Source organism: Vombatus ursinus, unplaced genomic scaffold, assembly GCF_900497805.2.
Source record: "Vombatus ursinus unplaced genomic scaffold, bare-nosed wombat genome assembly UNPS02014832.1, whole genome shotgun sequence".
Classification (NCBI taxonomy): Eukaryota; Metazoa; Chordata; class Mammalia; order Diprotodontia; family Vombatidae; genus Vombatus; species Vombatus ursinus.
Genome location: NW_020954610.1, coordinates 64,299,491 through 64,323,632, shown reverse-complemented (window position 1 = coordinate 64,323,632; position 24,142 = coordinate 64,299,491). Strand labels below are relative to the sequence as shown.

Sequence of the window (24,142 nt, the reverse complement as noted above, 5' to 3'; positions counted from 1 at the left end):
TTTCTCAAGTAGAGAGATACGGTAACCAAGCATAGTGGAAAATTATGAGTAGTACTGCCTCATAAACCAATGAGAAGCATTGGAAGGAAAAACAGTTTATAGAAATCTTAGGTTGAGATCCAGTTAAGCCATTTTATCCCAAGAGCATTTTAGGCTGAATTGGAAGGAGAATAACGAACAGAAAAAGGAAAAAATCTGTCAGGAATTGATAATTTGATAATGGACTGTTTTTTCCATAATTGACAATGGATCTGCTATATTTGGGCTCTAACATCAATTTCCAGTGTCCTGTATTAGAAGTAAAAATGACATTAAAGAAAACAAAGATGGAGTGGCAGCTAGGTGGCACAGTGGATGGAGCACCAACCCTGGAGTCAGGAGGACCTGAGTTCAAATGCAGCCTCAGACCAAACACTTGACACTTACTAGCTGTGTGCCCCTGGGCAAGTCACTTAACCCCATTTGCCTAAAAAAAGAAAAGAAAAGAAAGATGGAAAGAGCCCTGGACCAAGCCAAGTGTGTATTTTAAGGATATTGGGAGAAAAGTTCTGAAGATAATTGGAAATAGTGGAGCACAAAGGATGGAAAATATCATAGCAGATAATCCTATGGAAAAAAAGGCAATCAAGAAAATACCAATACCTGTCCACCCATATGCCTACTATCTTGTCTCTATTAAATTTTGAAAACGAAGTCTACACGTATTGAGAGAACCTTTTGTTTTAACGTCATTTCCAGCCCCAAACCCCCAAATTCCCCACTTTGCGAGCCTTGTCTTGTAACAAATAAACAAACAAACAAAAAACAGTTAAGTAAAACCAACTGCCACAATAGTGGCACCAATTGGCACATCAATAGAACCTGGCACAATCTATACCCATGTTCCTTTCCCCACCCCAAAATAAAAGGAGGATGGGGCATTTCTTCACGTCTTCTCTAGGGCCAAAATCTGGTTATTCTGATTAAATAGTGATTGGCCTCATTTTATTATTCCTTTATTCTATTATAAGTCATGCATATTGTCTTCCTCATCTGTATGCTTCACTCTACACCAGCTCATACTTGTTTTCCTATGTTTTTGTTAATTTTTCATATTCATTGTTAAGGTGCTGTAATATTTAATTATATTCACATACCACAGTATATTCAAGCATTCTCTTCGATGGGTACCCACTTTGTTTCCATTTCTTTGCTACCACAAAAAGTGATGCTGTGAATATTTTGACTTTAGAACATGAAGCCTTTCTTTTCTGGGTGTGATCTTTGGGCAAAAAGGTTATGAATACTTTAGTCACTACGTACATAATTCTAAATTGTTTAGCAGAAGAGTTGAACCAATTCAGTGCTCTACCAATAGTAGTTTTAGTGTAGTAGACAGGATTTTACATTAGTGATAAACTTTAGCAACTACATTTTTACAACTGCGAGGTTGAAAAGGTACACAAAATACAAGATTTGAGTGTGCTTATTGATTGCTAGGGTTTTTAAGGCTTTGAATCAGCAGAACAAAATGCACCCTTCACAGTTATTCTGTAGGCATATACTAAGGTTATGCAGACATATACTAAGATGTCTTAAGTTATCTCAAGAGAGATAACTCTGTTCACTGATTTACTGATTGTTAATAAAGCATTAAACACATAGGCATATGATTGCCAGATCTGTTTGCCAGTTACAAAGGATAACCAATGCAGAGTGAGGTTTTTTTTGTTTTGTTTTGTTTTTGTGGGGGGGAGGCAGTTGGGGTTAAGTGACTTGCCGAGGGTCACAGAACTAGTAAGTGTTAGGTGTCTGAGACTGGATTTGACCTACCTGCCACCAGAGTCAGTTTTAATGAGGATTTCTTTTTAAATGTGAGATCCTTCACGTGTTCTATATATAGGTAACATGTTAATTTCATTGGGCCCCACACAATTTCAAAGTCTCCTAAATGAGATTTACGATATTCAGGAATTTGATGTAACAGTCTATGGAGGAAAAACTAAGTGGATAAAAAATATCTTTGGTTCAGACTATCCATATAGTTGCATGGACAGTCTATAGAGCTGAACTGTCTACTTATATCTGTATCTGTATCTGTATCTCTGTATCCATCCATATGCCTTAGTGCAGATGTATAAGAATGTGTCCCCCGAATTGAATAAGAATATTGGGCTCAATTACATTTGGATAATTACATGGGTACTTTCAATAACCCCAAGCTTTGCCTTGATAACAAAAAAATTATCTTTTACAAACACAATCTGATGTTAGGTGGCTTTGAGTCATGGATTAAAAGATCTCTGAAAAATCAAAATTGTGGGTTACTCAAAAGACATTGTAAGAGACATAGGGCAAGCAATAAATAGTTGGCGAACATACTACCAATAATGAATTGTGTGCAAGAAGTAAAAAAAATTAAGAGGTACAGCCAGAATGAAAATTGACCAAATAGCAAAACGTGGTAAGAGTGTATACACACGCACGCACACACCTCCATACTGTGTGTTAAATTAGAATTGGTATAATATTGACACCTAGAAGAAGGTCCTCAAATCTATTGGGTGAATCCCCAGGAGAATTTATTGAAGCACTTGGACGTGATGGTCACAGGATAAGAAAGCATGTATGGGTTGTGATCTGATTGGTTGGAGTGAGAGTACCTGTATTGAAGAGATTAGAGGTTCTTTAAAACGTATTAATGTAAATGGAATTTCAAACAGTATCATTTGATGTGGAAAATTTAGTTTACATGAGACATAGTTTGGATAACAGAACTATATTTTATAGTTAGGCATCATTTTGTGAAAGTTCATCCCCTCAGGTTAGCTACCCTGAGTATCCCCCCACCATAGCTTTTATTATTCTAAATTTGATACCCCCAATCCTCATAAAGTCTCAAGTTTCCTTCTTATAATGGCAGCCATGATAGAGAGGACACTTTTTTTGACCTGGTGCCACATAACAATATGTAAGATGGCGTTTGTTGGCATTTTACCACTCCCTACCATTTTCTCTTTTTGTACTGTTTTTTTTCTTTCTCCTCTACTTTCGTTTTAGGTTTGCCAGAGGCACCCACAGGCATGTAGCCCAGTTGATGGTACTTAGATTTAGAGAAATTGCTGATCCTTGTCCCAAGCCAAATATAGTTTAATTTAATTTCCTGACAATTGTCTTACAGGTGCTGTCTGTATAATAATCACCAGGCTAAGGACTGTATTGACTCCTTTGTTACTCACTGTGTTCGGGTAAGAATTCACTTAGCATAGACAGCATAGACTAGCAGGTTACTGTAATGTTGGTAAAATGCTACATGGAATATAATCTCTCAATATTAGTATATTGTAACACGTGTTAGCTAATCTGTTTTGTCACCCAGTTTCATCAGTAATTAATAGATTTCTGTTATCTCCTTACTTGAACTTTAGTAGATGCTCTATGACTAAAGTAACCATGTTTTCTGTCAGAAATATAAGGGCATAAGCATGCCACTGAACAGTCCTATTTCTTTTTCAAAACCCTAATAGCATATTTTTTTAAAATTCAAATTAAATGGTTTCCCCAAACCTGAAATTTAAAATTGCCTTATTTCTATCAATATCTAAATGCATTTATAGGAATACCTTACTCCAAGGCAGAAAGATAACTTTTTAATTTAGCTTATAATAGTGTAAAGCTTAAGCTACAATTTAGGAATAACTTGAGAAGCAATAGATTATTTTTATTTCAAAAACTTTTTAATATGTGAACACGTCATTAATTTTGGGACCACTAATGTGAGATTTCTGTTAAATTTGTACCTGCTGCTTCCCAATTATGCTATATAAAACCAAATAAATGGTTTTACCAAGCAAATTAATAGTGCAAATAAGATTGTAAGAAAAAAAGTTGAAACTTAGATGCTCAGTAGGTTATTTCCAAAGCATAAACTCTTTGAACGCCATCTTCAAGTAATTTTTCAAGTACTTTGAATTGATACTTTCAACACACTTAAATTTAAGTGCATCCTGTGTAGCATATGTAGCCTCCTGTGTAAGTGCCTCCTGCTAGATGCTTAAGGAGATAAAAAGTTTAGAGAGGGTGGTCAGCCTCCTGGAGCTGGCCATACTTACTGTACTTAATAACTTCTATCAGTTTAGAACTAAAAAATATCATGGAAGTGAATGTTGAAAACTAAAAATTAATTTTTTTTTTTTAGAAAAACCTTGTATCTTAAATAAATTTAATAAAAACTTATTAAGTAAATTCCCATGAAGCACTTTAGTAGGTGTTTTCTTTGGTCTTATTCTGGTTGCTGTTTTATATACAAATACAGACTCGCATAGTCTTGCTCATTTTTATTCCTTATCATGCAACCAGATGTTTTTGTTTCCTTGTTTTTAATGCTTAAAAAAATCCCACTGCTATTTCCAAGTAGCACTCCCCAATATAAGCAGAAAATAGATGTGTTTCTTTAATCCTCTGAAGTCAAGATTAGCTCCTGCATTTGATCTGAGTTGTTAGGGTTGTTTTCTTTTGCCTTACTGTGATCATTGTATTTGTTGTGATTCTTTTGTTCCTGCTTAATTTGTTCTGTATGAATTTGTACAAGTCTTCACAAGTTTTTCTGAATACTTTTTATTCATTGTTTATTATGGCACAGTATTATTCCAGTGCCAGTTTGATCAACTGTTCTTCAATCAATTCAACCCATTTTGTTTCCACTTTTTTGATACCACGGAATGATGATATGAATATTTTGCAATATATAGGATGTCCTTTCTGTCATTGACATTGCTTTTTTGTCATTAGCCTTGAAGTCTTCAGTAGATCATTGGGTCAAAGAGTATGAACACTAAAGTTACTTTACTTACATCATTATGTGGGCCAGTTCACAGTTTCACCAATAGTTTATTAATGTTCTTATTTTCCTGTTACTCCTTTACTGACTATTTCTGTTTTTAATCATCTTTGCTAATTTGATGAGTGTGAAATGAAACCTGAGTTCTAAACTTTGAGTGATTTAGGGCACTTTTTGTATAAACTTAGTGGTCATTTTCATTTTTTTCTTCTGAAAACTGTTCATATCCTTTTGAATGCTTATATATTATGGATTCTTTATATGTTTGTGTTAATCCCATATATATCCTGGTTGTCAAACTTTTATCCTAAATATTTCATGCAGAGATTTTCTTCCCAATTAACAGTTTCCTGTATCCTAACTGCATTGATTTTGTTCATGAAAAAGTTTTTAAAAATTTTATCTAATTGGAATTATCATTTTTGATCTTCTTAATTTACTCAGTTAAAAGTTCTCCCCCTAACTCCTTTGAAAAGTACCTCCTTCCATTCTTCTCAGTTTTTTTTTTTAATACTGTGACCATTTCTATTGTCATATAATGTATTTGAAACTTATTGTGGTATATGGTGTAAGATGGCCTAAATGGTATAGTTTACAGAATGTTAGAAGTCAAGAAATGGATCCCATCCTTGCTACTGACTATCACTGTGTCACTACTGGGCAAATCATTTGGCTTATATTGCCAAAATGAGAGCAGTCAGACTTGCTTTTTCCCATATTACAGGGTGGTTGTGTGAATCAGAGAAGATAATTTCTGTAAAAGTTTTTTTAAGATACAAACATAAAGTGATAGGTTATTTCAAAAAGTAGTATACTATTTTTTCTCTTCCCCACTCCCTCATACCCCACAAAAATCTATAATCTGAATGTGATGAAGTTTTATAGTTAAAATTTATTCATGAATATTATGGGAAAGAAGTAGTACTAGAAGGACCAATATTCAAGTCTCTTGCATGTCAGAAAAAGCATGTAGCACAGAGTGGCCTGAAATAAGCAGGAAAGGAATTCTACCCTTCATCTCAGTATTCACAGCTTTTCCTAACAGCTACAGTTTAAAAAATTTAGGATAGACTTTGATGGACAGATGCAGAAGACATAGAAACCTCACAAATAGCTTCTTTGTTTTCACTGTTGGTAACTCTGAGATATATATATAAAATGCAACATTTTATCCTAATACCGGATATTAAAATTTTTGTAAATGTCAAATTTCTATAATGTGAAGTCTATAGATTGAATTTCACATTAATGATTAACACATGGTATGTATTTCAGCCATTCTGTAGTCTTATTCAGATCCATGGGCATAACAGGGCTCGTCAGAGAGATAAACTGGGTCATATTCTTGAGGAATTTGCTACCTTGCAGGACGAGGTAAGTAAGAGCCAACAAGTGTTTTTCACTAGAAAAGTACAATTTACAAAATTAATTTTTGTCAGCAAAATGATTATATTCTTAAAACCATTCCAGATCTGAGTCAGCATTTTTATTTTAATCTATCTCATAGAGTAGATCGTATTTAAAGAGCAAATATAAAGTATTTCATGGAGAAAGGAGTCCAGATTTTAAAAATTTAATTTAATGTTTTCAATGAAATAACCTGCAAGCTGGTATTAAAAAGTGAAGTGTTTTTTAACATTTAAAAAAAGGAGAAGTTATAAATTGGGCTTTAGTATTATTTGTACCAAGTTTACTTTATACTAAAAAAAAATCTAAATTTTATAGGTAAATTATGAATAGAGCATTATCTAGTGGTATGAGTATAGAATTGATTGAAACTCCCTCTTTATATTTTTATCTTCTAGAATAAAATGGAGATGATAATAGCAAAAACACTTAGAAGAAATAGCTTTTACTAAGTGAGGAGTTGGGGGATGAGCTTAACCCAAAAAGCCCAATAGAATTTATGATTTTTATGGGAAGATGAGATTGTATTTTCTATTCTGTTCACTTATTGTCCTGCCTTATTTTTTTTAAGTTTCTCCACTATCTTAATTAAAATTCTTTTTTATGACAATGTTTTAAAATATTTTATTCCAATAGGCAGAGAAAGTTGATGCTGCGCTTCACAGTATGTTGTTGAAACAGGAACCTCAAAGACAACATTTGGCCTGTTTAGGTACCTGGGTCCTTTATCATAACCTTCGAATTATGATACAGTATCTTCTAAGTGGCTTTGAATTGGAACTATACAGTATGCATGAATACTACTACATATATTGGTAAGGGAACACTGTTTAAAGTTCTATGTTAAGGAGATGGAAAGAAGAGACCATTGCAAAATATTCTTGCAAGTTACTTTTCCATTGAGTATATTTGAACTTTTATTGTGAGTCAAGTAGAAGACTTATTTAGAATCCTGAAAAATAGATCAGTTTGTTGAAGTCTCAGTGCTGACACTTAATAGGTTTGGGGCCATAGGCAAGTTATTGCACTTCTCTGAGCCCCATGTTTATCATTTATAAGATGGGGACAACACTTGCATTAACTGCTTCACGGTGTTGTTGTAAAGAAAGAACTTGGAAAACTTTAAAGTTCTGTTTAAATGTAAAATTGTTATTGGTGCTGATAATATTATTATTGTTATAGCCTTTTAAGTATTATGACTCCTATAATATATTACTCACCCATTTGTATATTATAGTCAGTAATAAAAAGAACCAAAAGCTTAATCTCATATTTGCTGGTCTTTTTCTTCCAGCTCTGATTTTATACTACCATTATTAAACCATAAGATTCAGGTAACCTGGTGAACAGATTTTTCAGGTTTTAAAATTAGTAACATTTTTTAAAAATTTACTAAGAAAGTAGTTACACATTTGTTTGTAACTTCTGCTATTTAGAGTAAAAAATTAGTTTCATATCCTACCAGTTAATTAACTTAGAACTACTATTTAGTATAGTAATACTTTTTAAGTTAACTTTGTGAAAGACAGAAAATAACACATTTCTTTTGATAAATGAAAGATGTGGCAAGCCTAGCAGGTATGTTGTTTGGGAAGTTCTAGATATAGAAATGTAGCAATTGGAGAAAAATAGCTGGCAGAGCTAATAATTCAGGATTTTAAGACTCACTTTTTTGGTCTAGTAAAGTGTCATGGTAATTCTTAAATTTAGATTCTATTCAACCAAATAGAAAAATTATTAGTAATACTGCCACCATGTGGCAATTGATAACACAGTTTTTATAATCAAGCCAATCAATGATAGATGGTATTTCACGTTGATGATTTTGCCAAGATAGTGGCCATAGATTAATATTGGTCACTTTGTGGTTCCTTTGTATCAGGTTATGATCATGAAAATTATTTTATGCAGCCTAGAATTAAAAACTTGAATATAGTTCTTTGGTCTATTTCAAATGATTAAGTATATCGAGCTTTAGTTTCATAGAGGTTTAGGCCATTTATAAAGTGCATAGAGAGTTTAGACTGTTTGAGTGTAAATAAACATGATGGTGGCTAGTTTATAATACCAAAAAAACAATATTCATAGAATATGCTTGTTTAGTACTCCAGTGAAATGAGTAAATTGAAGTATAAATCTGAAAATGATGTTATTAAATGTGAAATAATGAAAACATTTCTCATTTCTTTTATATGCATAGAGGTACCCTTTGTCGTTGAACCATTTCAGATAATAGAACATATTTAACATAAAAGATCTACTTATACCTATAAGCATTTTGATAATGTTTTAATGAGTTCAATTCAACTCTGTTAACTTAATAGAAATCATTTCATTAATGTGTTTGAAGTAAAGAAACCTCACATGAAATGTCAGTTTGTTAAGTTTGGCTGAAACTGAAACATTTTACAGTAGCACAGCTTTGCCATGAAAATTAGAAATGGAAGTAATTACCCATAAGATCACCCTGTTTATATAGCACCGGCCCTGAAGTCAGGAGGACCTGAGTTCAAATGCGGCCTTAGACCAAACACTTGACCCGTACTAGCTGTGTGACTTTGGGCAAATCACTTAACCCCAATTGCCTTACCAGAAAAAAAAAAAGATCACCCTGTTTAGATCTACAGTGTTAAAATAAGAACCAATTAAGATATTTTTAACAGATTATAATTTAATATTTCCTAATAGATTATAGCTAAATAGCATCTATGAAACTATAGTTATGAAATTGTCTTAAGAGTTAATCATTTAGCAATAACCACGAATTATCTTATTTTAGGTACCTATCTGAATTTCTTTATGCCTGGTTGATGTCAACATTGAGTCGTGCTGATAGCTCACAAATGGCAGAGGAAAGAATAATGGAAGAGCAGCAAAAAGGTCGTAGTAGTAAAAAAACAAAGAAAAAGAAGAAAGGTACTTACAGGTTATTTTAAAACTAGAACAACTAAAGATTTATGGCATGACATTTATTTAAAAATAAGGTTTGTTTTTGGCAGATAATACACACTTAACAGATACTTACTCCTTCCCTATCGGTCATGGGCCTTGTCTCACTACTAATCAGCATAGAACCTTTGACCTTCTCTTTCCTTCCTAGGCTGTTTCCCTCCCTCCTCAGATAATCTGGTGGCCACCTGCTCCCAGGGGCTCGCCATATCGCTGCTCAGCTTAATGTGGACACTCAATCACCTTTAGCCCTACTGCAGCTCAGAACTCCCAGTTTCAAGTGATTTTAGCCTCAGCCTCTCCACTAATAAGAATTATAGGAGTGTACCACCACACCAGCAAAGGTTAAGATACCCTGGTCTGTCTCCTCTTGATATGGGTTAGACTGACAGCATAGGGAGGAGTTGTGTACTACAGAGATGTTCTAAACATCTTAGGACTTTAAGAGAGTTTGCCTGGGAAGCACAGGATGCTTTCAGAAGTCTATACTTTATGATCCATGAAGACAGGGAGTAGGAAGCTCCCATGTTTTTGCTTTTCATCAAGATTTAACCACCATAACAGGGGGTAAGGAAGTTGACTGACTGGTTGTTTTTTAAATGTCCAAATGGGACTGCTTTACATAGGAGTAGATAGATTAATTTGTAAACTAAAAGAGTGTCATATCAAAATGCTTTTTTTTTTTTCAATTCAACAAATACTTATTAAGCAGCTCCTATGCACAAGATACCAAACTAGACACATGTGGGTACAAGGTGAAAGTGAAACAATTCTTGCCCTAAAGTAATCCACATATGTGAGATATTCTTAAGGCAGATATCGTAGTGAAGTCAAAGGTTCTGTCCAAATCATCTTATACTGGAATCTCCTTATATTGAATATCATAAAGAATGGGGACCAATACCCAAATTCTTGGCTATCTTACACACAGATTCTTGTTATAAAGTGAAATTTAACCTTGAGTGGTAAACTTTCTTTTTGTATTAACGAACAAGGTATTTGTATACATCAGAATTTTTTTCTATGTTACAGTTCGCCCACTGAGCCGAGAAATCACAATGAGTCAAGCATATCAGAATATGTGTGCTGGAATGTATAAGGTAATTGGCAGTTTGATGAATATGAAGTTATGTTATGTTCCTTTTTATTTGTTTTGTGTATACAGCAGTTGTGATTACTGTACACACAACTCTTTGCACTTACTATTTGCTTCTCTTCTTTTTTCTTGGAGTATTTTGTCAAGCCCATAGCTTTTTCTTGAATTGAAAGGGAAGTCAGCCATAGTTGTAGATTGATTTGTTGCTTAACAAATGTTTGTTTGGATGTCCTGTGCCATATCATTTTGTATCAAGAAGATAAAAAAATGAAAAAGATAGTCTCTACCCTAAAATTGCTTAGGGAAACAAGGTGCATATATTGTAATTCATATGCCTGATGTATTTCTTATATATTTTATGATAGTTTAGTGCCATATGAGTGACTTAATTCAAAAATGAAAGTGTCTCCAGCTCAGGTGATTAGGGAGCAATTTTTGGAGGAGTTGGAACTTGATTTGTACCCTGAAGGATGCATGGAAATGGCTGTTCCCCAGCATTTGAGGTAGAAGGTGGGGAAAGTTTCAAAGGTGACAAAGGGCAAGGGTATTGGGGGAATAGTAAGAATTTCATTTGGGCCAGAGTCCAGGGTTTTTGTGAGGGAGTAGTACTAGATAAAGTTAAAAAAAAGATAGTTTGCGACTTTGGTACTGTGCCCTGAACTGGGGAGTACTTATCCTGGAGAAGAGTTGGGTGCATGTGATAAATTCTTTCTGTCTTCAAGAATCTGAAGACAAGTGTCATGGGAAAGAGGAGTTACATTTGTTCTGGTTGGCGTCAGAAGAGAGAACTAAGAGCCACAAGTCGGAATTGCAAAGTGGCCAATTTAGAATTGGGGGGCTTCTGGGGCTACTGAGGTCTTGCCAGAGGTCTTCAAGGAAACACATTTGGGGGATGTTGTGAAGTGGGAGAGTACAGTGGAAAGAGTACCAGAGTTAGAGGGTTCAAATCCTCCTTCTGAGGCTTATGCCTGGGTGATCTTAGACAAGTTACTTAATATCTCTGAGCCTCAGTTCTTCATTTATAAAACAAAGGGGTTAGACTATGTAGCCTTGATCTCCTTTCCAGATCTAAATATCTAAATACACAATCCTGTGAATACCAGGCTAAGATGTTTATACTTGATCCAGTAGTCAGAAGGAAACCATTTAAAAATTTTGAGCAGTGGGAGCAAACATGAGTATTTTTTAAGGGAGGTTAATGTGGTGGCAGTATGGCAAACTGATTAAAGAGGGGAAAGACAGGAGACAGGGGAATGTCAGGATACTTTCTTCTCAGACCTAAACTCAAGTAGTAGCAGTGGGAATGGAAAGGAGGAAATAGCCTCAGGATGTTGGACAGGAAGACTTGATAGGATTTGGCGGTTGTTGGGGTATATAAAGTACAGCAGTCAGAGATTCCTGAGGTCTTACAGCCCCAATGATGAACGATGATTAGTGACCAGTAAGGCAGTTTGTTATGAGAAACTGGTTTGATGGAGAAATTCAGTTCTACTTTTGGTAGATCAATTTAATTTGACAATGGAATGGGACAGCATGTAAAATATCTGATAAGCTGAAATGTGGGACTAAAACTTACTTTTTTAAAAAGAGACAAACCACTCAACCTTTAGTTGCTACTTCAGGTTCTTCCACCAATGCATATTGTAACTCTTACTGCTTAGATAGATGGTATTTGAGAGTTGCTGTGGCTGAAAACCCCCTTGTCCCATGTCCATTCTGATGCTGAGCCTCTTTAGACTTAGGCTGGTCCTCGAGGGAAAGTCAGTCTGTCACTGAGCACCTACTGTGAGAGCTTCAGTTCAGCCGAATAGAGCCCTTGAGTGGCCAAGGGGTCATTCTCAGAGACACTCTAAGGATTGTAATCAGACTTTAATGGAGACTGTATTGAAACTTTGGAGGAGGGAGGAAAGGGAAGAGAAAAGAAGTTGTGTAACTGCAGAATTACTGAGTTAGAAAGTGCAAACATCTTAGCCAAAATCTGACCATAGGAGGCTCAGTCATTGTTTGTATACAACTAGGCTGGAAGTCTAGCTTCCTCATGTGGCATACATGCTATATTCTGCAGAAAGGATGGAATTGTAGTTATCTGCACCTAAACTCATCGACACTTCTTTTTCAAACCTGGTACCATTTCTTGTCATAGCCCGCCAAGCTTCAGCTTCAGGATGCTTCTGTGCTTGGCTTTGGTTCTTACCTCTTTTTGTAAGGTTCTTACCTCAAAGTCAAAGCAACATATTATTTGAGTCTAATTAAGCATTTCATGCTGGACTGGTCATCTTGCTGCCTGCCCTGTTCACAAATAACTGAGTTATTTGCCTTTAGAGAAGTACCTCTCTGAATCATTTTACAGCCCCACACATAACGTTACATACATAGTGATAGCAAATATAATATTTTATAAATAAAATATAAAAGAAGAGTCGTTCCATTTCAGGAGTAGAAATAAAGACTTGAAAGTTACCAGCATTAGTTACATCTGTTCCTGAAGGATGTGTATATCATACCTCTGATAGAGAACTGGACTTGAAATCAGGAAGACCTGGGTTAAAATCCCTGGCAGATAGATGAAATCAAAGGGAGGGTAGTAGTGGCATGGTGGAGAGAACCACTGGCCCAGAAGTCAGGAGATCTGGGTCTTCCTCTGTGATTTTAGCCAAGTGGTTCAGGTCAGTTTTCTTATGCATAAATTGGATTAGATGATCTTTTGGTCTCTTCCATAGAAATTTATTCTGGCTCTATGAGAAGAGGATCAGAGAATTCTCCAATTTTCTCTATACTTTTATATAATAGTCTCCAAAGTATCTATCAACATCTAAAATCTTGCTGCAATTGTTATCATGTATAAAAATGAGCACAACACAGAACCTGTAGGTGAAGTGGCAAACCCTGGGGGCATCCCTCATTGCCCTGCTAGCTCAGGTCTGGTTAGGTTTGTTTTGTTTGGAGGCCCATCTATATTCTCAAGAAATATAGTTCATCTAACAGGAATGCCCAGGTGTGGTTTCCCTGATGAGGAAAACAGTAGCTATTCTCTGCTGTCAACAAGTTATAAACTGTTTTGCTTATAAAACACTTTTGTTTGAAGATCTCAGTGCTGCCTAGAAAGCATGATCTATGAATCATAAATCTATAAATAATATAAATCTATAATAATATATATATAATATAAATCTATAAATCAATAAAGTTTGTGCGTGGATGGGGGGAGATTAACCTCTATAGAGATTAGTACATTAGGGGCAGGTAGGTGCACAGTGGATAGAGCGCCAGCCTTGGAGTCAGAAGGACCTGATTTCAAATCTGATCTCAGACACACAACACATGACAGTAACTGTGTGACCCTGGGAATGTCACTTAACCCCGACTGCCTAGCAAAAAGAAAAAAAAAGAAGAGAATAGTACATTAAATGGACATGGAACCCTGCTTAGGAAATGAAAAGGGTTGGGGGAGGAGGGAGGAGAGAAAGAACTAGTAATGCAAAAACAGTTAATGGTGATCAGAATCCACATTGTTTTTCATTTTTTATATTGCAGGTAATGAGTTACACTTGGTATGTTGCTATTTTTTTTTTCTGTAATCAATATTTTTATATTGATATTACCGTTCTCACCCACTTTTTCCTTTCAGACCATGATAGCTTTTGACATGGATGGTAAAGTAAGAAAACCTAAATTTGAGTTGGATAGTGAACAGGTTCGATATGAACACAGATTTGCTCCATTCAACAGTGTTATCACACCACCCCCAGTGCACTATTTGCAGTTCAAGGTAAAGTTTTGTATTTGAATGGCAATCTTGATTTTGTATACCTCAAAGCTTGATGCAGTGGAAAGGTAATTAGGCTTAGAGCCAAAACACCTCTGATCCAGTCCCAGCTGCAACACTGCGTTGGACCGTTGGCAAATCACTTTTCCTCTGAGCATCAGTTTTTGTGTGTAAAATAAGGGTAATAATTGCAGTACCTACCTTGAAGTTGCTATGAGGAAAAAAAACACTGTGTAATTCTCAAAGCATTATGTAGTCTCTTATCATATATCATTAGACCTACTTTTAGATACAGGTTTATATATATTGTTAACTTCGTTAATACCATCAAATACTTTGAGTAGTATGTGGAATCTTGTCATAACATTAAGGCAAGATTATAAATAACCTGAAAATTATTTGGCTTTATTTGGTCTTTCAGCAACATTTTCTTTATAGTGTCTTAAAGAATTCATTTGGAACAGCTAGGTGGCGCAGTGTATAGAGTGCTGGGCCTGAAATTAAGAAAGACCTATTTTCCAGAGTTCAAATCTGTCTTCACACATTTACTAGCTGTGTGACCATGGGCAAGTCACTTAATCCTGTTTGCCTCAGTTTTCTTATCTGTAAAATGAGCTGGTGAAGGAAATGGCAAACCACTCCAGTGTCTTTGCCAAGAAAACCCCAAAATTGGATCACAAAGAGTTGTATATGACTGAAAAAGACTTGAACAACAAAAGAATTTGTGAATATATGAACAATTTCTACTTTCCTAAGTGTTGGATACTCCCATTGTGGGAAATCCTTCCACCAATGCCGATGGCAGCCCATCTTTGACTTACTGCATGAGCTTGAGGGAGAAATGTGAGGTACAGAGTAGTTAAACTACTTGCCTGAGGTCAAAGAATAAACAGAGGTAGAATTTGAACCAAAATATTCTTATTGAAGGTGTAGCACTATACCACACTGCCTCTACTTAAAGCTATTTTATTTCAATTATAATGGCCTACATTACATTATTTTATAAAGGTAGGAAATTGAATAACATTTGGAAAAACAAATAGGTCAGCGTAATGGATTTATTTTATGATCCATGAGAAAAGAAAGTCAACAAATGTAGATGCCTTTGATAAAAAGACTATTTTAAGGTTTTGTATATTGTACATATTCTAGATAGTGTGTTCTCTTTTTCTATTTAGGAAATGTCTGACCTTAATAAATACAGTCCACCTCCTCAGTCTGCTGACCTATATATGGCAGCTAGTAAACACTTTCAACAGGCAAAAATGATACTGGAGAATATCCCAAATCCAGACCACGAGGTAAGACCAAATGAAATGGTGATTCTAGACAACTCAGCTTTGCAGAACACTTTTTCCCCCTGTTTCTTGATGCAGACTGAATTATTAATATGATATTAAAGATTATTGTTGATAAAAATACTATTACTTTTTTTCCAAATTTTTCAGATAATACTACAATTATAACCTTGGTAATCTTGGGTTATTTCTATGACATTGTTATCACTTATGACCATTTTGTAAATGGTAAAACTGATGCATACAGAAATTAGGTGACATTTATACATACTTACGTGACAGAAATAATCCCATAAATTTTTCAGGCAAACCAGTTAGCGTTGGTTCATTTACACAGTGGTGTTATTGGCACGAAGCTCAAAAGCTTTGGTTGTTCTCTTACCAAATTGACTTGCGGACCAATTTGACCATGGCTTGAATGAGTAAGATAGAGACTGAACTTAAACTAATGAGGAAGGCAGTAAGAAAGTTGGAAACAGGTTCCTGATACCCCCACCGCTTTTAATGCTAAAGTTTCCTCCTTACTTGTTTTATCCACAATTTATTAAACATAAAAACTGGTATATTAAATTTGAAATAAGACAACGTAAAAGATCTCTCCCCTCCCCTTTTCTCTTTTTCTCTCTCCCCACCCCCCTCCCCACACATACACTTGTCTGTTTCCCTTCTTTTTTCCCCTTCCAACTCCTACCCCATACACATTCCTTAATACTACCATTTAAAAATATAATTATATTGTTTCTGACTTTGTATGGTTATCTTTGGTTCAGGGAAGAAATGCCTTCTACCCAAGTATATAGAGCATGTTTTGTCGAAGGATTTGATAAACTCTGTAGGCTCAAAATTTTACTCAAATTAGTTTAACACAAGGGGTACCATAGCCTGAAATTACTAATATGAAAAAAAAATAGTTATGCTATTATATTATATTGTCAGGATTATTTATATATAAATTTATAAATATGTACATGTATGTGTATTACACATTACAGTAAGCTTTCTATATTAATACATTATAGCAAGCTTTTACTATATATATATCTATATGCATATATAGTGAAATTTGTTTTCATGAATTCACTGAGTTTTGCCTTGCTATATATACAGATATTCATTAATATATAATATATGTATATATGGTAAAAGCTTGCTGTAATGTATATTTTTAAAATTTGGCTAAATTTTGGAGATGTTTTTACTTCTGCCTCAGTAATGAGATACATCTTTATTGGATTTATAATCAACTAATTCATACTTTTTACTTTGCAGAATGCTAGGTGGAATACAAGTTTAGATAAGACATGTTTCCTGCCCTTGTGTAGGTTACAGTGTAGTTGGAGGATGAGGCATAAAAACAGATAGCATTAAAAAGGAACAGAAAAAAAGTGCTATGTGAAATCCAAGCATCAGGGCAGCTGGGTGGCGCAGTGGATAGAGCACAGGCCCTGGATTCAGGAGGACCTTGAGTTCAAATCCAGCCTCAGACACATAACACTTAATAGTTGTGTGACCCTGGGCAAGTCACTTAACCCCATTGCCTAGCCAAAAAAAAAGAAAAGAAATCCAAGCATCTAAGTTGTTACCACAGTAAACTTCAGAGAAAGCCTAGGGGATAGCATATGAATTGGGCTATAAAAGATGGTTAGGAATTCAGGAGGGCATTCTGAGTGTAGCATAAACAATGCCACCAGCAAGAAATTAATGGTATGTTGGAGGGACAAAGTGGAACATAGAATGTTTAGAGGAAAGTAATAAACCTGAGAAAGTAGGGCTGTCCTGTATTGTGGAGTGTGTTTATGTCAGGCAGAAGAATGAATTTTATTCAGTACACAATAAGGAGTCACTGAAGATTTGAGCACAACAATTGAAATGTCTACATTTATGCATAAGAAAGATTAATTTGGCAGTACTGGAGAGAATGGATGGAAAGGAGAGATCACAACAGCAGAAAGAATTCTGTCTGGGAATACTCGGGGTTAGAAGAGGATAAGAGACTAGTGAAGATGTTGTGTTTAAAATCACGGAAGGAGGGAATATCCCATAGGAGGGCATAGTCACTCAGGAGTATCAGATGCTACACAGAGGGATGAGAACTGAAAAAAGGTCTTCCTGTTCGTGGTGACAGAATGTTGAAGAGGGGTTCTCTTGAGAAAACCACAATTCCAGTGCGGTAAGATGCCAAGACATTTGCTTTAAGTATGAGGGGTAGGAGTTTGAGGAGAGAAGAAAAATTTGAAATCCTTGCTATGGAGAGAAGAAATAATTAAGAGTAGAACAGAGGAATTGTGTATTAGTAGCAAGGTAGTTATAGACCATGAGAGTGGGTGAAATCATGATTTTGTGGCTTCGTCTAGGGATTTTTGTTTGACAAACAATAATGGAAAAATTAGATGGTTGGTATTCCTGAAGGATAAGATTTGGCAGATGTGGAATAGAAAATCCAAGGGGCAAAGAAAGGATTCTAAATATGGTGGCTAGCAATATATTAAAATGGCAGACTATGGAGTTTAAGCTGTGTGTAGAGGTAAGTAAAGTCAAAGTAGAGGAACTACCCTGGGATAATAGGTATAGATTGAGGTACCAAAAGCCATTGTTTTGGTAAAGAATAGATTTAGTGTGAGCAAAAAGAGCGGATTGGAAAGAAAATTGGTTTTATTAGATTGAGGAATTTCATCATCTTGGATCTTGGAGTGATATATTTCAGTTACAAGAAGTAGTGAGATCTATACTAATGACCTCATCATTCATCTACAAACTTACCAGTGATTTCTTAGTTGCCAACTCTTACGGTTTTTTCTCAATCCTCATTTCTTGAGCTCTGAAGCATCTGACACTGCTAGCCTGGACTGTTGCAGTATGCCCCTAATTTGATATCCTTGCCTCAAATCTCTCCCCTACTCTAGCCTGTCCTCCTGTTGCTAAAGTGATTTTCCTAAAGCACAGGCCTAACAATGTCACACTTCCTACATCCCCAAATTCCATTGGCTCCTTAGTACCTTTAAAGTCCACTGTTTGGTACTTTAAAGCTCTTCCAACCTGGTCTTTTCCTACCTTTTTGATATTCTTATACTTTATTCCCCTATATACATACGCACTCCATGATTCATCTTTGCTTTTCTGTTTGCTATTTCTTGCACATAACACACTATCTCCCCTCTCCATGCCTTTGCAGTGACTTCTCCATGCCTGAAATGCCCTTCCTCCTCATCTCCACCTCTTAGCTTCCCTGGTTTCCTTCAAGCATCAAACTGAGCTCAGATCTCACCAGGATACCTTTCCTAATTTCCCTAGCTTCCCATACCTTTCTCCTACCTGAGATTACTTTCCCTACACTCTATATAAATTATTTTATAATACCTAGTTATTTGTGTGTTGTCTCCCTTATTCTTTGAGGTCAGGGTCCGATTTGGCCTTTTTTTCTATCCCTAGCACTGTGGCTGACACGTGGCAAGTACTTCATAAATGCTTGTTGACTGTGTAGTTGATTGAGCTGAAGTAGAGGAGTTCACTAGAGCCGATAAGAGCAAATTTTGTGGTCAGTTTATTAGAGAAGTTGTTAATGTGCAGTACTTGAGCATAAGCAGATGGGATGGTAGAGACCATGAGCCAAGTCCTAAAATCATTAGAAAGTGATGTGGAATATAGTAGACAATAGTGACACGATAGAAGTGTCATGGGTTTAAGTGGTTCCAGAAGAGAAAAGTTATGAATGAGTAATAGAGAAATGGTAGAGGGGAGCAAGAAATATACCAGCTTCCCTTCCTGGCCCTGTGAATCAAGAAATAGAAAGAGTGGCCTCTAGTATAGTGGGTATCTTGATGGAAAACCAGGTTTATATTCAAATGGAAGGTAAAAGAAATGTTGGTTGAAGTGTTTGGGAATGGATACCCTATTTCCTGAATATTATATAATACAGCAAAAATAGCAAAGAAAAAATGTACGGAAGCAACGTCAGGAACCAAACAGGAAGTTTCTTAAGATATCTAAGGAAAAAAAATTGCGTATAGCTAATAAAATTCAGAACAAAGTAGTGAAACTATGTACTTTAGAAATAGATCAAGTAATGTCCGCATCAACGGAACTGATAAAAAAAATAGGACTGTAATACAGAATAACAGAAGGAACAGTAGAAGCAGCAAAAAACTAAGGAGATAGAGTTTGTTGAGAATTTAATTGGGAAAACAATGGAATAATTTAGGAGAAAGGCTTTAAGATTTAGGGATCATTCAGCTTGCTTGGAGCAGAAACTAAATGACTTGAGGGATTAGGGAGTCAGTCTGAGAGGTGGATTAGTGCAGTGTGCCAAAAGAATGTGACAAATAAAGGACTGGATTAGTTGATCTTTCCCAGGGTTGAAAATAAAATTTGGGCTTTTGGTGTTTTGTATTTTGTACATGAACTGACACTTTATTTAGTCTTCTGTGTCCTGAGAATGCTGATATCAGAAAGAAGAACAGGAGACAGTTGAACTGGTGTCCTTCACAAAAATTTCATTTTAAGTGTAATGGAACACTCCACAGTTGCCTTTGTTGTTCATGCTTTATTGCTGGTATGCTGTTATTCTTATACTTGTATATTCTTATATCCTTATATTTTTATTTTTTATACCACTTATTATTGAGGGAACAAGTTGCTAAGACATTGATTTATAGAAACTTGGTTAGTGTGTATGCTCAAAGCCGCAGAATTCCTTTTTTATGTTAAATTAGAATTAAGGAAGTGAGTGTTTCTGGGACTTGTTACTAACAAAGGTATTAATCCTAGATACTAATATTCAGAATTTTTTTTGCCTTTTTTTTTTAATGAAAAATTAATGATGTCACACTGCAGATTTTGATTGGTGTCTTAAAGTAAGACACATTCACCATAACTTTGTGCTTTGACAGATGTATTGCTTATTGTAGGTCAGTCGGATTCTAAAAGTTGCCAAACCGAACATTGTGGTCATGAAGTTGTTGGCAGGAGGGCACAAGAAGGAATCTAAGGTAAGCACATTGCAGAAAACCTGGTGTCCTTATCTCTTAACCTATGAAAATGTGTTGTCATGTAATCATTACATAATATGTTGCAGTAAATGTTCTACTCAGAAATGTGGAACAAAAAAAAAAAATCTGTCAAAGAAGAGTTAATTACTGTAACAGTTATAGAGTGTGTGCCAAAAGCAAAAAGGCACCAAAGCTGGAAGCAACTCGGTGTGATGGAAAGAAACCCGAATTTGGAATTGGGAAATCTGACCCCTCTTTGACTGAATTAGCCTGGGCCAACTCACTCAACTTAGCTGAGCTCTAGACTCCTGAAAGTGCTCTATGAATATCAGCCATTAACATTTATGTTTGCCATTTTTCTTTGAAGGTTACAAGTTTAGTTGAATAAAATTATAAATTCTAGGGGTTTTATATTTCAGGAAAATGAATGGATGGAAATTGTGAAAGAAAATTCATAGAAACATATTGCTGAAAGAGACATTTTTAAAGCTGTTTTCTGCCTCCAAGCAGGAGAATACCTAAATAAAGGACTTGCTTTATCATCAAGTGATAACATTATTCAGATTCCAGGGCTTATTAACCTATGACATTACATTGATGCAACTCAGTGTCATCTGAGACAGTTTTGGCAGCTCTGTCCACTCCATGTGCTGTTATTTTTCCCCTTTTTCTCCTCTTCTTTCCTCTTCCACCCCATGTTTGTCCCCTCCCATTTTTACTTTCCCCGTTTTTTATGCATCAGACAATGCCCACTGGCATTGATGCACCGTCCTGGTGGTTTTCAGAGATAAATAAATTGCTAAACTTGCCACGTTTCAGCCCATTTCCGCTTGTTCAGATACTGAGATGAAAAACAGCTAGTCAATATACATTCCCTAATAATGCTTCTAATCCTTTACCTTTTTCTCACAAAACCCATTTCTTATCTCTAGTTCTTATGTCATGCCTCTCACTATATACAGAGATCAAAACTGGACACCATACTGATAAAAAGCCCTTGTGTGATACATGCTTGTGAATGGATGAATTGACTTTCTGGTTTCCCTTTCAGGTTCCCCCTGAGTTTGACTTCACTGCTCACAAATACTTTCCAGTTGTGAAACTTGTTTGAAAGGGATTTTAAAAACTGACCCTAAAGAGATAGAATCTGAACTTTTATTCCACCAGACAACAGACATCAATCTCACCACATACTTGAGATGAAATGGATTTCTAGAACCTTCATATGGAGTACCTTGAATCTGACAGCCTCACATGACCTGAATGAAAACTGCTGTTTTAAAGTGGTTTGTTGTTATGTTCCATGGATGAAATTGATCTTACTGATGAACAACATTGTATGGTTTTGTTACAGATTTAATCATAAATCATTTTTTATGAATGAATTGAGTGAAATGGTGTTTGTAAAGGTTAATAAAATTCTTGACTGAAAATGCACTGCCTGGGAGAAAATACAATAGCATTTTGTTGATATACAGTTGAGTGATGTGTTTTTGGTCTTTGATATTTGAGTAATTCTATTTTTATTATGAAGTTAAAGGTTTGGTCATTCAGAAAAAGGACATGTGTAGCCTTTGTTGGTGTAGCCTAAGTATATGTAGTTGTAAGCCTGTTCATACTTAGTGTTGGATTTAGTTCCTTTTTTTTTTTTAAATCTCAGTGGACCTTTTAACAAGGCTTTGGCTCTTTGAAAAGCACAGTTCATGGGAAAAGTGGTTTTAAGCATCTTGGATTTAGTGAAGATGAAAACATAGGTGATTTAATACTAAAGCTAAATAATAATAATCTCCAAAAACTGCAAAATTTCCCAGATTAGTATCATTTTTCAAAAAGGAGTTTGCTTACATTTGGGAGATGGTTTCACATAACTGTGTATTTGACTTTTTCCCCCCATTTTTTTCCTCACCCCCTGGTTAAGGTTTAGTACATGATTTTCTTTTGCATAATAATGATTTTAGTAATGATTTTTTGCCATTCTTTGTTTTTGTACTCAGTCTACCGTATGAACCACTGACTTATAAATGACCAGTACATAGGAAGAGCTGCTTTTTCTCCTATTCCCCTTTTGGAGCCTCCGTACCAACCCATCTCCAGTAATGTTGTTTTTGCATATGGAATACAACCCCCTCTCCGAACTATAAATTATTGGTGCCCCCCTCACCTCACAGGCCTTCCTTCTACAGCCTCCCTACACTGCCTGACTCCTAGACCCTTCAGCTCGCCTTTATACCCTGAGAAGCTATGATGGAGGAAGGGTTAAAGTATGAACTCTAGCAAGAAGATAAAGGAAGGTCATGGATAGGTCATACAGAGGACAATTCCTATCTAACCCTGTATTACTTGAGACATATGTTTAGAAAAAATAAGGTTATCATCCCTAAAAAAAATAACACTGGAACTAGCAAGATTATTTTTTCAGTATGGAGGGGCTCAACCTTTGGCATGGGCCTGTTGCTTACCAACATCATCTCACTTCTTAGTTTTTCTTTGCCCCCTTGGTTTCCGTAATATACTTTTAGTACTCAAAAGTCGTAAGTGGAATGGTAGACTACTTATAGTATTTTGTCATTTGGGTTTGTTTTGAACCTGTGGTCTGTTGGTGTAGGGAATTCTCAAGAAAGACACTCCCTTTACCAATGCACATCAGCATCTGCTCTACAAGTTATAATCTCAGTTTGGTGGGGACTGACTTTCCCAGAGTCACAGCCATCATGTGGCAGAAGGCAAGGTTACAACTTAATTCAGGAAACTTGACCATGGATTTTTGAACCATTAAATGGGAACTAGAGGAAGGCCTCTAGTATGTTGAAAGGATGCTTCCAAAATCAGGTATCATGGGCCAAGACACTAGTGGAATTGCGGAGGCTGGAGCTGACCTCCATAACTTTCACAAAAACTGTGGCTATTATAAGTCAATGCTGTGGAGCAAACCTGGGGCAGTTTGAGTTAACTTTGCTCCAGGTGAATTGATCTGGGATGCAGCAATGATCCTTTAGACAAGGAGGATATACAATTATATAATATACTTCTGAGACTCCAGGGAGCCTCCTTATTGGTGATTTTTATTGACTTTTACTTTCCTGGACTGCTTTTGATGTTGTAGATTGATTGCCTTTTACCTGGGTGGGTTGTTGGATGTTTTGTGGGGCTTGGGTTTTTTTGTTTGCTTGTTTTCAGAAATTGCTTATCTGAACCCTTAGGCTCTTATATGATCCATTGCACCACACAGTAAACTACAACGAAGAGCAAGCAACCATATCATTAAAACCATGAATTCACTTAAGTATAGTCACAAGGTAATCCACAATATAGAAGAGTATAGTAGGGGATTATAGAAAAGAGTTGGTACATGCTGGATAGAATAAGCACTAAATCAATGGGTTTTGTTTTTTGTTTTTTGTTTTTTTAATGAAATGGACTGTAGTTCAACAGACATCAGAAGAAGTATTTGCTGAATCAGCTATCTGGTCAGACCACCAACTCATCAGAACAAAGATTAGTAAATGGCTAAAAGAAAAATGAGAAAAAGGTGTTATAAAATTGAAATAACAGTTCTGAACTTATTTTAAATGTAATGTGTAATCCTGGGCAAGTCCTGTGTTACCTGATTAAGGTGCTTTTTAGGCTCTTTGGAAGCTCTGTATGATCATGTAATCCTTGTTAAGGCAAGAGATTTAACTTACAGTTAAACTTATATATGAAATTTAATAATGAATGGGTATCATGTACATTGTCCATTACCCATTTTTCATTATCATAGGATGATATATCGAGAGCTGGAAGAGATCTTAGAGAGCAACTCACACATTTTATTTTATTCTA

General features: G+C 35.7%; 1 protein-coding gene across 2 annotated transcripts in view; it reads left to right on the top strand.

The window, feature by feature from the left end:
* LOC114025950 (N-alpha-acetyltransferase 35, NatC auxiliary subunit) overlaps window positions 1-21,793 on the top strand; it is a 66,156-nt gene extending 44,363 nt beyond the window's left edge. For both annotated transcript variants that reach the window (XM_027839491.1, XM_027839492.1), the window contains exons 15-23: window positions 3,161-3,227; window positions 6,095-6,193; window positions 6,863-7,041; window positions 9,006-9,142; window positions 10,208-10,275; window positions 13,900-14,040; window positions 15,216-15,338; window positions 20,240-20,320; window positions 21,372-21,793. In XM_027839491.1, coding sequence (XP_027695292.1) covers window positions 3,161-3,227; window positions 6,095-6,193; window positions 6,863-7,041; window positions 9,006-9,142; window positions 10,208-10,275; window positions 13,900-14,040; window positions 15,216-15,338; window positions 20,240-20,320; window positions 21,372-21,431 — 955 coding nt within the window. In that variant the 3' untranslated portion in view covers window positions 21,432-21,793. The remainder of the gene's footprint in view (window positions 1-3,160; window positions 3,228-6,094; window positions 6,194-6,862; window positions 7,042-9,005; window positions 9,143-10,207; window positions 10,276-13,899; window positions 14,041-15,215; window positions 15,339-20,239; window positions 20,321-21,371) is intronic.
* Window positions 21,794-24,142: the final 2,349 nt, after the last annotated feature.